At 37.8% G+C, this 16,300-nt stretch overlaps 1 protein-coding gene and 1 long non-coding RNA gene across 2 annotated transcripts; both read right to left on the bottom strand.

Moving 5' to 3' along the window:
• Window positions 1–671: 671 nt before the first annotated feature.
• On the bottom strand, window positions 672–1,616 carry LOC141908081 (uncharacterized). Its single transcript, XR_012619574.1, has 3 exons — window positions 1,558–1,616; window positions 1,204–1,267; window positions 672–805 (listed from the first exon to the last, which is right to left on the bottom strand). It is a non-coding gene; the product is annotated as an uncharacterized LOC141908081 (long non-coding RNA).
• A 5,830-nt stretch (window positions 1,617–7,446) lies between these two features.
• Window positions 7,447–15,397, bottom strand: LOC141909002 (carbonic anhydrase 6-like). Its single transcript, XM_074799324.1, has 9 exons — window positions 15,309–15,397; window positions 15,108–15,134; window positions 11,681–11,710; window positions 10,978–11,136; window positions 10,416–10,576; window positions 9,343–9,432; window positions 8,711–8,768; window positions 8,451–8,611; window positions 7,447–7,605 (listed from the first exon to the last, which is right to left on the bottom strand). The coding sequence occupies exons 1-9, from the start codon at window positions 15,355–15,357 to the stop codon at window positions 7,507–7,509; spliced, it is 834 nt and encodes a 277-aa protein (XP_074655425.1). The 5' UTR covers window positions 15,358–15,397; the 3' UTR covers window positions 7,447–7,506.
• Window positions 15,398–16,300: the final 903 nt, after the last annotated feature.

Raw genomic sequence — 16,300 nt, 5'->3', positions numbered from 1 at the left:
TAGAACCGAAATGAGCTTAGACTGGGCTTAAGTAGTATAGAATGTCTATAGAGGCCGATCTTATGCCTTTTCTCATTTGACTGTCGCTGCACCTTAGCCTTGTATGCGGGTTCCAGAATAAGCGTTTGTAAACAGCGCGTGCGACCTTCCTATCCACAGGACGTGAGGATATTCTGGAAGTTGTCTCATAGGCGTGGTTTAAGTTAAACCAGAACAACACGTTACATGATATACGTCAGAAATATAGATTTATATCCCAGAATATTACATAAACTGAATTTTGACTTTCAAGTGTTGATTATTTTGCCGCCCATGAAGGTTGAGTCGAATAAAGGATTTGAACTGAACTTCCTGTTTTAACACGTGAATTGAAGTTGATTGGCTGGTGTGGGGTCAAACGGGTGACGGAAATTACCCTTAGTTCCAACTTCTTTCAAACTCCTCAACTGTAACAACTGAAAAACATGCAACACAATTTAGAAAAAAACGCAAATTCAGATTTCAGTTTAGAATAACACGACTCCCTTTGACAGTGAATGAAGTGGAATTAAAAAATGTGTACCGAGTTGAATTAAAATCAGCTTTATAAAACCCGCCGACAGGTACCGGGGTAACTTGAAACCTACCTGAGCTCTAGAGATTGAAATCGGGTCTCTGAAAACGGTCCATTTCACGTTCTCTGAGCAGGGCGGTGTCGTCAGACTGCCTTCATAGCGGAAATAATTACTGAAATTAATTCCCTGCAGCAAATCATTCAACCGCAATTTTCCACCAACGACAGGCGTCTCAGGACCACTGCTGCCTGCTAAATAGAATGATTATCAATTTTAGAAGATGCATTCTATACTTTGATCTATCAATTAGAAGCAAATTGATTTGAATAGTTTTGAATTAGGTACTAGCGGCACACAACAGATGGCGCATCAGTACACTCGGTTACTCGTCGTGAAAATCGATTCTTTTTCCGGGATTTTTTCAAATCTAAACTGACTCCCGAATCCAAATATTGCAAACATGTCATCAAATACCTATTACCCAGTATATGGTATTGATTCCACTGAAAATTGTTTTACTAATCGGAAAAGTTGATGGGAATTTGACCGAAATGTAACAAGGAAGCGCGGTAACCCGGTAATCACTAGCGCCATCTGGTGGATCCTCGCTTGCAACGGTAACTAGATTCAGAAATCGCCTTTGATTTACCATGGATAGTCACGGGCAGTTTATCGAGACCCACGCCGAAAATCTTTGCAAATTGTGGATTATCCTGAAACGTAACACGATAACCAAATTAATGCGAATTGATTGAATCAAATTGATGAAATATTGACTGAATTCATAGAATTTTTCTTATTTAACATTTCAATCGATCAAAAAATGGACACACTATGTATGAAACTGTCAGGCCTAAATTAAGCATCATTTATTGAAATATTCATTCCCTGAATAGATTTTAGAATTAATTTTCTAATTCAATTTTATTCTATTTGAATTCTTTTTTTTATTGAATTGGCGTTTCCGGTTGAGTGCACCTGGCTGTGGGGTTTGTGATCTAACCTGTGCGGCATCAGCTTTTAGGAAAACTCCTAAAACGGCGTAAATATCATGAACTGCGTCCTGATTTGCGTTATCATCGGAAAATACGAGATGCATCTACGAAACAAATATAACAAAGGTAGTATTTTAAAAACTAGAAACTTGTACTTCAACTTCAACTTAAAAACCCACTCCTTGGCAATGTCACGTCGGGAGTGACAATGAAAACCTTGAGGTATGGGCAAGGTCACTTCACAAGTGACTGATCTACTGACCTAATTGTCCGCTAGATGGCGAACTAGCCGCAGGTGGCTGCTCTTGCTGCACTATAGCATGCTTTAGCGCCGTCTTACAGTCGTTGAAATGCCCGAACACTGATAAATGGTGGAATTTACTGAAAATTGTTTTTTTTCAAAAATCGTTTTTCCGGGCGTCAGGATTTTTCTAAAATTTAGTATGGAGTGGGTTTTAAACTTGAATATGAAACTGAATTTATACTTTAATTGATTAGAACTTGAGTTAGAACTTGAATCTAAATTTCAATTTTTTACTTAAACTTGAAACTAAACTTGAACTTGAACTGTTACTTGATGCATCAATATCTGATAGATAGGCCCACCTCCGCATCGTAGAAAACTCCGTCGAATTCATGTTCGGATCCCTGGATCTGAATATCTTGTCCTTTCCAGTGAAAGTGGAATTGTTTCAACGTGTATTTGGTCATGACGCCACTGTTGTCCAATTCCATCCAGATACTGTTCAGGTTTTGACCGCTAGGTGCCTGCACTTGTACTAAGGGACAATAAGCGAAAAAAAGCAATTAACACACAGAGGCGCCCCTGGTGAAAAAATTTCCTAGGAATAATCGATAAATTGATCTCGAACTGAGCGTCGCGACCTGAATCCAGTCCCACAGAGACTCAAAGCTCAAAGTTCAAATCAGTTCTTGATTTGAGACTCACACTCTAACCGAGAGACTGTGGAACTGTGGAACTGTGGAACTGTGGAACTGTGGACCATGTTTGATACCTACACGCATGCCCGTTATTCACTACTACAAGTGGGACTTTCTTGTCGATCCCTTTGACGGCGAGTTTGTGTAGAGCCGCGTCACATGTACCAACCTTGTCGGTCAGTTTTATCGGAGATTGTCGAACACGCGACAAGCACTCACCAGTGCTCCATGAACCTGGTTCAAATATAAAAACAACCAATACAGCGCTTAAGTCGATCAGTGATAGTAAACAAAACACTCTGGGCCTGGTTTACATCGATTGATGTGATAGACCTATTGAATACCAGCTTATTTCGATTCTTCAATAGAAAAATCTTGGCTCCGCCCTTGGTAAGGTACGTTGTAAAAGTTTGTTATTTGTTCATTTCACTCTTATTTCCTCCCTTTCATAGAATCGCCGGCCAATGGATGCTTTGTCCATCTATTTTACAGCTGAGAGGTGATTAACGGAACAGTCACATATCAATTCAGCACAGCTACTTGTGGTCATGATTGAACCGGGTGCAGGCCACTATATTTTGACTTGCTTTTTCCTTACTATTATTGTGGGGACTTTCAGGACATATATTATTGGGCTTTCATGAATCATATCAACAAGCTTTTAGGGAACATATTAGTAGGTGCAGTTATCAGCAGTTAAACTATACCAACAAGTAATGTACGGAAGCTAGAGTTCATGGTCAGTGTTCCTGTTGCCAGACAACCTGCGTGGATACGTACGTCGTACATAAACATAAAAGAAGTAATATAAAGAAACAAGTCGGGAAGTGACGTAGGTGTCTACGTAGAAAAACCTAATATGGTGCGGCCATGGACTCTGATGAGTGCAAAAAGATATTTTTAGATAATTGTGACGTGTGCAGATACGTCCTCACCCATACATGGATTGGAGGAATGTTGTGACGTGGGAATACGTCACAATCCATGAATTCCAAGCCATGTGTGGAAAAGGGCCTGCACACGTTACTTAAGTGAAAATAATATAAAAAGGAAGTGTTTATAGTTGTTAGAAAAGGTTTAAAAGGGTTTAAGAAAGGTTAGAGATTTAAGAGGCTGGAGTTAACAGAGCTCTTGTATACATCTAGTAAGAGAAAAATAAACGAATTATTAGGTAACTTAAGAAGTGGTTAAGTTATAAACGGGAGCCTCATTTAGAAAGTCAAGACCGAGGACTGAAGATCCGGCCTAAAGACAGATCCCGCACAACATCGCTGAGAGATTCATTACTACAACGCTAGTCGGAGAACCCAACCCGGAACCACAACACTGGTGGAAGCAGCCGTCATAACATTGTTGGAGAACCGAAGCTACTCGATACAAATATCGAATATAATCGAGCTTACTTAAGGGATATTTTGTATCGTATTTTGTATATAGGATGATATCGTATAACCGTCGTGTATGTATCAAATATCAATTGAAATTGATTTTTCTGAATATTTATTCAGCTATTCTCGACCCCGCCGTCTGAAGAGGGAACACACCTCGTTCCGATAGTGATTGAATTGAACAGGTGTCAAACTAACTGAGAATCTATCGATCCACTTATCAATCGTTGAAATATTGAAACATCAATATTGAAATCCTATACGCGCACGACACGGTCATTCGATATAGAAGAATATATTATCTTCCCGATAGGGCCTACAATTTTTTGAAATCCTTCTATTTCTTGCCATAGATAAATTCTATAACAGTTAGGTCTGCTTTATTCGTAGCTGTGATCGATTCGCATATTGCCGTCTCATGTTTGTTGAACCATTTGGACTCATTTAAACGCAGTCTGACATATCAGTTTCTCAAAAGTTGGTTTAAGATAACCGGCGGACGAATACCAAAGTAAAAATGAACATTTAGTTGGACTTTAAATGTAAACTATCCACTGGTTAACTTTAACCAACTTTTGGCCGACTGGCCCCTGCCTTTTTCTAAAGCGTACGTGCTGTATATGCGGTTTTCGCGAACCTTTAAGCGCCGGACCCGGTTCCACAGTTGTGAGTTATAGAGTTAACTCGGAGTAAAAATCAGTTAATTTTCAATGTTTTAACTGAAGAGTCAAATTTTACTCAGAACTGTAGAACTGGATCCCGATGAACATTTCTTCTTTAATGAAACAGTCGCTATACACATTTACAGATTGTATTACTCATTACGTAATCAAATCCGCGATAACTTCAGCAAAAAACGGAATAACAATGCGTACGTTTTGAGCAACGTTTGGGCTATAAGATAATAGCCATCGTCAGACGTGCTGAATTTTAAAATCAATAACAATAATCATTATTTTCATAACGATTTTATAAACAAGAACGTAAAGAATACGATGATACTGCTACATACGAATATGATCATTGACGTATTTTAGAGAAGAAAGCTTCAGTAGATTATGACAAGCAGCGCGACTGGAATCCACCGTGCCTGTCCTAAGATAACGTTGACATGTTTCAATTTGAATTGATTTATTTCCGGTGTCTGAATAAGTTTTTTTGTTTTGTATCATACGAACTTTTGGAACCGGGTCCTGTTTAAAAAGCTTTTCTACTTAGCTAGGTACAATTTTGAGCAGAATTTAAGTTAAAATCAGATCATTTTCAAATCATTGGGAACAACATTTCAGGTTTTGAAGAAAAAACCTGCAGAGAGAAGTGATATATATTTCCAATCAATTCTATGAGCTATTTTCAGAGATTGGAAGTTTCATAGAAACTTTTTGATACGTCACTTACTCTCCTAGTTTTGAAAATTGCTTATAGAATTGATTGAGTCTAAACGTCACTACTCTCTTAGATTTGAAATTAGCTGATAGAATTAGGTCCATACGTCACTACTCTCTTAGTTTTTCAAAATGACTGATTGAATTAAGTCCATACGTCACTACTCTCTTAGTTTTTTTCAAAATGGCTCATGGAATTGAGTCTAAACGTTGCAACTCTCTTATTTTAGAAAAATGCTGATAGAATTGAGTCTATACGTCACTACTCTCTTAGTTTTTGAAAACGGCTGATTGAATTGAGTCTATACTTCACTACTCACTTAGTTTTTGAAAATGGCTCTTTTCGTTTTTCTCCACAATTTTGGGGTTTGTTCAATTGAATGATGAAAACCAACAATTTCATTTTTTTTCCTAGAAAATAAACCTTTCAAGATTTTGTATAACTTACCCGCAGAGGAATGTGCAGGATTGAAGATTCCCACAATCAAAACCAGCGCAGTTAGATAGTACATTATCGATTCTCGGTGTAAACTGTGGAAGTTAGAATTTAATCGCTGAGCCCCAGTTTGAAATTGAATCGAGCTTATCGAAAACATCGGTTTTATAGATTCTTCAAGTACATCGAATGCAGGTTGTGGTTCTATGTTTCTAGTGCCCTTACGAATATTTCTGATAATGTTATTCGTTTGTTCAGTCATTCAAGTGGGCGAGCGCGTTTAGAAATCAGAGAGAAAATGATAATTAGGCCTTCAAACTTATACTTCAAATCGGCGAACTATATGTTTATGGTAATGTCGCCAGAAATATTTTTTATATTTACAACTTTTTGAAACAGTTTTGAATATTCATTTTCTGGTTGTGATCGATGGCGATTTGAAAGTGTCCATTTTTATTAATTATAATAACAAGCTTCTGAGTTGCCTTTTAGACGAATAGGAGTGTTTTAAGAGATGCACATACAGTTTCCGGTGCCACAGTTTTGAGTTAACTCAATATCCAGGTCCACAATTGTGCAAGTTAGAGTTAAATCTTAACTCAGGATCCGGGACCCGGTTCCACAGTTGTCAGTTACTGTTAAATCAGTTCGTTTTGAATCTTTAACTCTACTGTCAAATTTAACTCAGAACAACTCAGAACAGGTTGTGTTAGTTAGAATTAACTCTGAACTCAGGATCTAGTTCCACAGTTGTGTAAGTTAAAGTTCACTCTAAACTCAGGATCCAGGTCCACAGTTTTGTGAGTTAGAGTTAACTCTGAACTCAGGATCTAGTTCCACAGTTGTGTAAGTTAAAGTTCACTCTAAACTCAGGATCCAGTTCCACAGATGTGAGTTAGAGTTAACTTTGAACTCAGGATCCAGTTCCACAAATGTGTAAGTTAGAGTAAACTCTGAACTCAGGATCCAGTTCCACAGATGTGAGTTAGAGTTTTTAACTCTGAACTCAGAATCCAGGTCCGTAGTTTTGTGACTTAGAATTAACTCTGAACTCAGGATCCAGTTCCACAAATGTGTAAGTTAGAGTTAACTCTGAACTCAGAATCCAGGTCCACAGTTGTGTAAGTTAGAGTAATTTCTGAACTCAGGATCCGGTTCCACAGTGTGTCAGAGTTAACTCAGTTCAAAATTAGTTCATTTTCACTAAGTTAACTCTTTAGTCAACCATAACTCACAACTGGGGAACTGGGTCAAGGAGAACGGGGCTAGTCTTAATTGAATTGGGTAAATCCCAATTGATGTCTCCAATACGAAAAAATAGATCCTATTTGAATAGTAAAACTGAATTGGAAACACATATCAGAATTCGAAAACAGAGACGACTTCAGAAATACGACGACTTCTCCAAATGACGACTTACACGACTTTGGCTGTGAACCCAAAATAAAAAACTTTTTGAAACGTTTTGTAAAACCACACAAACTAGGGTCCATCAAAGATTCATTCTGGGAATATCAAAGATGTTTTTGGGTAATCTTTCAAGGCAATTCATCTCAGTACAGTCCGATTGACCCATCACTTGGTAAAATAAAGTGCGACAGATATTTTGAAATACATCAGACACAGGTTGTTGTTTCGTGTTTCTAGTGTCCTCACGAATGTTTCTGATAATGTTATTCGTTTGTTCAGTCATTCAAATAGACGAGCGCGCGTTTAGAAATCAGAGAGAAAAATGATGATTAGGTCATTTATGTAAATTTATTCATTTCATGATAATGTCACCATATGAATTTGAATACAATATTTCTAACAAGTGAATTCGACTTTGTTTCCTGGTGTTGGATCGAAGGCGATTCGAAAATTGCCAGTTCTTCCAACCGCGATCAAACTTCTGAGTTGCTCCAACTGAAACATGATATATAGAAATTATGTATATTCTAAAGGACGGGTATTCAGGATCCAGTTCCACAGTTGTGAATTAGAAATTCAGTCTCAGTCGGTTAATTCCCACACGCGTCAAATTTTTGATCACTGTGGAATTGGGTCCATCCAATAGAAAGGGTAGATCACGATAGAATAGGATAGATCACAATTGAATAGTGAAGATCACAATTGAATAGGACAGATCACAATTGTACAGGGTTGATCACTATTGAATAGGGTAGATCACCGTTGAATAGTGAAGATCACAACTGAATAGGATAGATCACAATTGTACAGGGTAGATCACCATTGAATAGGGTAAATCACAATTGAATAGGGTTGATCACCATTGGATAGGGTAGATCAAAATCGAATAGGGTAGATCACCATCGAATAGGATAGATCATAATTGAAAAGAGTAGATCAAAATTGAATAGGGTAGATAACCATCGAATAGGATAGATCACAATTGAATAGGGTAGATCACCGTTGAATAGTGAAGATCACAATTGAATAGTATAGATCACAATTGTACAGGGTAGATCACCATTGAATAGGGTAAATCACGATTGAATAGGGTTGATCACCATTGGATAGGGTAGATGACCGTTGAATAGGGTAGATGACCGTTGAATAGGGTAGATGACCGTTGAGATTGCCCGGTATTTATGCTTGTGCTACATTTATGACCCAAACTTTATTGGCCTAGATTTTAACAGACCAGGTTCTATTCTAAACGGTCGACATGAACAAATTGGAGTTAACGATATTTGGGTCAAACTTAAAACTGGTTCATAAAACCGCCGATAGGGTGTGTGAAACCTGACCTGAGTTTTGGATATCGAAATCGGGTCTCTGAAAACGGTCCATTTTACGTTTTCCGAGCAGGGTGGTGTCGTCATACTGCCTTCGTAGCGGAAATAATTATTGAAATCAACTCCGTACAATAAACTTCCCAACGATATCGAACCCGGTACACTTTTCATTTCTACAGAAATAAAATACAGAAAGAGCAATCCATTCATTCGAGCTTTCGTTTAAAAAGAATGTTTTTTTGGAGTAATAAGTAATTTCGGTAAATACTAACTGGTGATGTACATGTCCGATAGACCCACATTGAAAAGTTTCGCAAATTTCCAGTTGTCCTGAAAAAAAAACGAATCGTCTTTCGAGTTTGAAATATCATTTATTCAGCTTGGATGATATTTCAGTGGATCTATATAATACGTTCCAATCGATTTAACTCCAGGCACCACAGTTCATATTCCAATTGATCAAATTTTGCTGGTATTCATTTAAACACTAGATTAGATTACTCGGTTCCAGTGAAGTTCAGGTCTGACTCTAGGTATATCTTAGTATATATTTGACAGGGATATTGCGAGAATAATCTAATCTTAAAGACTTAGAACTGTATAACTGGATCCCGGGGCCAATTGCATAGCCATGGCTTAGATTTGAAACTAGTCGAAGACCAACTTATTTCTACATCCAATCTACCACCTTAAGACCAACCAGTACAAGCTCATCTTGGTTCTTCATCCAAATTTCACAATGTGAGACCCCTTATGTTGGTTCTATAACCCAATCTAATGACCTCTAACTTAATTTTATTGCCAAATCTAACAACTTAAGACCAGTCTTAGGATTCAATACGACTAGCGAACTCAAGAAACGACTATGCAACTGGATCCTGTTTCGTTGTCCTATTGTTATTACCCGGTAGCTATCCGCCTTTATGAGAACCGCCAATATCGCTATTGAATCTATTTCTAAAGTCGTGTCTGCTTCAGTAAACACGAGGTGCATCTAAAAAATACAATTTATCATTAGTTCGATTTGTCGAGAAAAAATTGAATCATTTTGTAATCAGAAAGTGGGTATTATTAATGAAAAGAGTCGTTATACTGGGTTTCATAGATGTGGAAGAAAAATAGTCCCTGGGAACATTTTGAAATTTGTCAGTTATAACCATGGTTTCTCATTGTTACTATGGTGGTTGCCATCCAGATTGACGATTTACCCCTAGGGATAACTTAAATACTCAGTCTATGAAACCGGGCCCTGGCGTGTCACCACAGCTGAATGGTCACCACGCTGACCACTCCGAATTAGTTTCACAAAAAATGTTACCTGAAAGTTTTGGCATAATTGCCATTGGTTACTTCATGCTTTCAATGAGGACAACAATTCAAACTTAACCGTTTTAGGCTTAAACGTTTTTCATAAAACTCGGCCCTGGCCCTAGTTTCACAAAAAAGTTTTTGGGTATAATTGCCATTTGTTACTTGATGTTTTCAATGACGGCGACAATTCAATACCGTTTTAGACTTTAACTTTTTTGTGAAACAGGGCGCCCTCGTTTCACAAAAAAAGTTTAACTCTTGGGTATAATTGCTTTTTATTACTTCATATATTCTTAATGACGGTAATTCAAATTTGACCGTTTTTGGCTCATACTTTTTCGTGAAACTGTGCCCGGATAAACGCTACAGCGTTGGTATTCTAGTTAACATGCTCGACTGGTAAGTTAGAGGTTGCTGGTTAGAGTTCAGTCGTGGTAAAGGTTACTGGCGTACTACAGTTAGGTTGAGCTATTCGCATTATTCGCATCATCCTGGTTTTTGTACACTTTTCCAGCATTTACTTTTGGTTGATTTAAGTGGTAATATAATTCTCAAAAATTGTAGGAATTCACATATGACGGTTAGATGAATATGAACGTTTGAATAATTTATTCAAATCTAACGGATTCAACGGTCATATTGTCGATGCAATAGGTTTAAAATTACCTCAACATCAGTGAATGCGCCATCGATGCTATGTTCAGAACCTTGAGGATGGGAGTCTTGTCCACTCCAGTGAAAATGAAATTGTTTCAGAAGATATTTCTTGTTGTCCAATGTGACACTGATGCGACCTAGATTTTCTCCCGGAGCGCCAATGCCTACCACTGAAATATAGGTGCAGCTATAGAACTAAAACAGTCTCACAAAACTGTGTGGGTTCAGAGTCAAATTTATGCCACACAACTGTGGGGCTGGGTCAAAGGATTGGTACCATAGAAAGTTCAAAAGTTGCTTTAAGTCTTTAATTTGTTGAATTTGGAAAAGAAATGGATCCAAATTCGATCCACCCGAAAACGACACTGTAGACCACAGTCAAGACTCAGAGTTAAGACCAGTCTAAGACGATCTTATTTCTGTAACTTATCTACCAACTTATTACCAATTTTCTACCAATATAGACTGAAGTAACGACTGTACAACACTACTGGGTCCAGATTTAAATCAAACACACACAACCGTGCAAACTTGCGGAGCGGTGCCGGTGCCGGTGTTTTATTGAACGTACATGTTTTGCCGCTGTTGACCAGATTGACTCGTATCTGAGAACGAAAACCGTCTATATTTATCCAGCCCAGATTTTCACTACAAGTTATTCCAGATTTAGTCGACAGTTTGACCGGTGATTGTCGGTTTGTCGACTGGCAGTCGCCCATAGGCCATCCCTCTGCAGAGAAAATGTACATATATTCATTTCTTTCATAAATGACATTTAAGATTCAAAATTTACACAAGATTCTCAGGGACATCGGATGCAAATAAAACAGGTTAAATTGCAATTGAATTATTCAGATACGAAAAGCTTCACTTGTTAATGAGCTTTCCTGCATAAACTACAGTAAACTGCGGCCTCGTGTCGGTTCTCTAAAGGGCTCACTCCGCGAGGTGAATTACGGTGAACCGTTAGAGAAAGGATTATGGGTCGTCATCGGATGAAGAGGAACATTTTGAATATTTTGTCTTTGCTGCGGCAAGCAGGGACCCAGGTCCACATGAGTTCAGAGCCTGAATTTCACTCTCAAGGTTGACTCGTTGGAAATGGAACATTACTCATAGCCAACTCTAAATCACAACTGTGGAACCGGATCCTGAGTCCGCGGCGCCTGATAATCAGAGGTAATCAGCTCGATTCGAGGCAAGCCTTAAGTTTATTTACACTTAGATAAGCTTATATTATTCCGGCGTTTCATAGCTTTTGCAATCATACTTACTTGGATCGTGTCGGTAATGCCAATGGGTTTCTACAAGGATAAATGAACGTACATCTTATTTTTCTAATTTACTCTGACCAAAGATTTATCAGATAGAGAATTTACAATTGAGGAAAGTTTTTTCATCGTGCAACTTTCTATGTGATGTTCACAGAATATAAGAAATTGAAAAATGATAACACAATCGTAACTACAAACATTTTGAGACCAATGTGAATGAATTTAGCGACCTCATAGATCGAAGTGTTATTTACAGAGCTCAGCGGTTAACTGCATTCAAAATAGCTAAAGTTCTGGTTTATTTATCTGATCACTTTAGTTCATCACACTGTAAGGAGAGTCGTCTATATGGCACCAGCCGGTTCCATCAATCTTACAACTTATGGCAAGTCTTGAGCTCATTTTGGTTCTTTAACCAATCTAGCAACATGAAACTCGTCTATGCTCATTTTAGGTCTATAGCTGAATCTAATCAACTTCAGACCAGTCTAAGCTTATTTTAGTTTTATAACCAATTTCACAACTTAAGATCTAAGTCTTAGTTCATTTTGGTTCTATAACCGATCTAACCACATAAAACTCGTCTATGCTCAATTATGATCAATAGCAAATCTAATAACTTCATACCAGTCTATATGCTTATTTTAGTTTTATAACCAATCTTACAATAGTGTAAACTCATTTTTTGGTATTATAACCAATCTTACAACTTGAGACCAATCTAAGCTCATTTTGGTTCCATAACGAATACCACAACTTTAAACTAGTCTATTCTCATTTTGTTTTTTATAACCAATCTAACAACTTAAGACCAGTCTTAAAATCTAAGACCATTTAGGGACACGTCCGGACTAGGGAACCGGTCCCAGGTTTGTAGATGTGTTTAAACGCCACGCCATCTTTTCTACTAGCAGGTCACTTTTTACTGTTCGCAATCGTGTTCCGACAGTTGAGGACAGAAATATAGACTCTGTCACCAGAACGGAAAATAATGACGGGCTTTGCTGTGCATCATAAGATTTAGGGGTAGGGGTCCTAATTGCCATGTTCTCCTCGAAGCGTTAGAAAATTATTGATAATCGCAAATGGTGCACTGATGTATTTTGATTATAGGATGAACACCAGTGACAGAACCACAGATGCGGTTACATTCGAAAAACTAAACGAGGGGAAACTTGCTCAGAACATCTATCTAATCTACAAACCCTCTTTAATTTCTTGGCTACGTGGATATAGAGTAGAAAACTCTTCAATATTCATTAGTCTTTAAATCTCTAGTCATTATATAGTTCATTCATGTCTGGTGTTTGTACTTTATTTTCAATCAAACATGTCTGACAGGTGACGTACTGAAAACTTGTGAAGTGTAGACGATCAGTTTTTCTGGTGTTTGTAGATACAGCGGATCATGATTCCAATACGATACCAGACTATTTACACTTCGTTAAAACCGTTCGGAATTTTTTGTTGACGATGAAATAGATGAAGAAATTGACGAACGAGTCAATTTGACTCAGCAATAGTCCGTACAAACGTTCGCCAGATATCGACGCTTCGTTAAATCCGTAAAACGCGTAAACACTGTAACGCAATGTCAAGGCGGCAGATGGCGTCTCAAATAAGACGAAAGCCGCGACAACTAAAGCGATTGTTTTAGTTGCTTTCACTAAAGACCGGGACTTTCCTTTAATATCCACCGTCTGTGATTGACTTGTCCTTGGTTGTCCTTTCAAATACCTTATCAGGAATAACAGGATGATAAGATTTATGGCAACCAGGACGAAAAATGGTAATATGAATGCGAATATAATCATTGAAAACCTCTTAACCAAACCCAACATTGAATTATGGGCATATCTATGATTTATGGGCCACTGTAAATAGATATAGTAACACGATGGCCTAGAATAGAATTTTCTGACAACAAATTGGTGATAGTTGCCACAGAAAATGATGACGTAGAGCGCAATAGTAAGTCGTTTTAGGTATGTCTTTGTGAGCCAGAGTCCAGATTTTAACGGGAAATAAATGGCGACCAAACGCTCAAGACTGAGCATTACAACCAACCAATTCCTAATTATCATCATAGTTTTCATCGATGGGTAAAGAACGAGGTCGATTTCCGGGAGGAATCGATTCCAACCCTCATACTTATAATACTTCCCGAAACGTAGATAAGCCCACAGCAGCCCGATGCTGTGCGTCGGCATCGATATCAATAGGAATAAAGCGTCTGAAATGGCGACCATTTGTAGAACATAGTATCCGGAATTAAACGGCAATATCCTTAATACACAATAACAAATAACATTCAAAATGAACCCGATAAACTGTATTGGGAAACCTACGATTGTTTCGTAGAACATACGAGATTGAGTCGAGACTCTTATCTTACAACTTCGCAGAGGACTGATAGTCGTGGTGGTCGAGACGGCTGATGATGTATTCATATCTGGCGAACATATAGATATCCCAATAATCGAAATAGTATCCAGGTATCTATAGATGGTAGAGTCCAGGGCCGAGGTAGGCACGGTCGATTTGACTCAGGCGGCCTATAACACCCGCGAAGTGTCAGTGATAGTACGAGAATAAAATGTCACGAATTCCGCTCTGTGCATCAACCGGTGCTCCGGTGCTTCAATCCAATGGCACGAGAAACATGTAACGTTCTCGGCAGAGATAGAAATTAACAGATCGGATAGACAGACGACTCAACGCGTCACAGCTATACTCGGGCAACGTAGGATGTTGAACGTAGGATGTTGAAATATATAGTATATATCCGATATGATCATCAACCTATCGCAATAATCCACAATATTCTATGACCCTTTTTCATTATTTTGAATTATTTGAAATCTGTTAAGTCACAGGACTGGTATGCGTACGGGTGGCTGGGATTATCCTTGCCGCAAAAGTTGTGTTCGTCCAACTGGTCAGCGGCTGGGGATGAACAGTCAGGTGCTGTCCCCTAACATCGACACACATTGTATGCACTTACCTTCCAGCGAGATATTCCTACAGTGGCATGCGAGCAATTCGCTGGGATTGTTATATATAGGGGGCAGCACTTAACGGTTAGTTTGCAAAATTCATTACAATAGGCTTAGATGTATAAAGATCCCTCCAATAATTAGCATGTTGTAAATAGTGTATGTGTATATTTCTAATAACTTTGTGATATTTTATCAAGACAAGTTTATATTATCTGTTAATTGTAAACATTGTATACTTTGTATAAGTCTCCCTCCACGTACCATCGAAATGGTTGGAGTGTAAATAAAATCCTAATCCTAATCCTGTAGATATTCATATTGTGACAGGCGAGCAGTTAATTTCACCTAATCATCGTTATTGTAATAGAAAATCAGTCTTTCTTAAATAAGTTATTCTAATTCAAGGTTGTATTCGAATTCGCACTTACTTGGGTCATGTTTGTACCATTGAGCGTCTAAAATAAAAATGAATGAAAATGGAATAAAATGGGTGCATATGAAAGAATTTGATACGATCATAATAATGATATTTATTATAGAGATTGAAAAGTATGTTAATTATCAATAGAAAATAAGATTGATAGAAATGACAATAGAATTTGTTTATTGGTATTATTGATATTACTCACTAATAGCGGCAGTCAAGCATAGTAAAGTCAAACACAGAAACGAAGCCATAACTGAGTTTCCTCAAAACAAGTTCTCGTTAGAATCTGTTAGATCCGTGTAATATCGCACCATTATATATATATATATCATGTATCTATCTTATTTTGAAATATATATCTAGCATAAATTAGCATAGAATTAGCATAAATTAAGATATCGATCAGAACGTGTTAATTAAGTGTGTCGTTGTAGGTTGACCCGGAATTTGATTGATTTTGTCTGAGTTTATTTTCGTATGAAAATCAATTTATGAATAAAATATGGAATTATTTGATGAATGGGGAAATTATTCTGAACTCTGTCTCTCTCTCTATTTGCATATTTTGCATATTTCAAAGAATGTTTGTCGTGGAATGTGTTGATAAGAAACATTACAAAGATAATACATAATTTTCTTCAGTTTGCGAAAACATCTGCGATTCATAGATACCTCGCTAGGCCACCAGGTGTCTCTGTAATCCGATCACATGATGATAGACCACACAAACTCGATAATTACTCTTAGAAATGTGTTACTCGTTTGGAATGAATTGTCGACTGTTTTCGGGACTTTCTTGCCCATGCAACCACCTCCTTCGAAACTCAATTTCACTTATTAGTTTCTATGATTTTACATATGCAAATTACCAATCTATAACACGAATGCTGCTACCTGGTGATTCGGCTGGGAACTAAGCAGTCAGCAGGTGACAAATATACCTCGAGACGGGTATTCTTCGCTCGGTGCATATATACGATACTTTATGGAATTTTCTTAATCATCCATCATATATAGTTGATAAAATTCTGCTGATCCCAGTTCACCAGTTCTGATCCCAGTTCCACTGTCCTAATCCCAGTTCCACAGTTCGAATCCCAGTTCCACGGTTCCATTTGAAAATGTTTGAATTCTTAATGTTCTAAGTGTAACTTTAAACTATAGTTTAACCTGGAACTGTGGAAGTGGGACATG

The sequence above is a fragment of the Tubulanus polymorphus genome, chromosome 7, assembly GCF_964204645.1.
Source record: "Tubulanus polymorphus chromosome 7, tnTubPoly1.2, whole genome shotgun sequence".
In the NCBI taxonomy this organism is placed as follows: domain Eukaryota; kingdom Metazoa; phylum Nemertea; class Palaeonemertea; order Tubulaniformes; family Tubulanidae; genus Tubulanus; species Tubulanus polymorphus.
The sequence above is the reverse complement of the archived record's forward strand: the minus strand, read 5'-3'. Positions and strand labels throughout refer to the sequence as shown.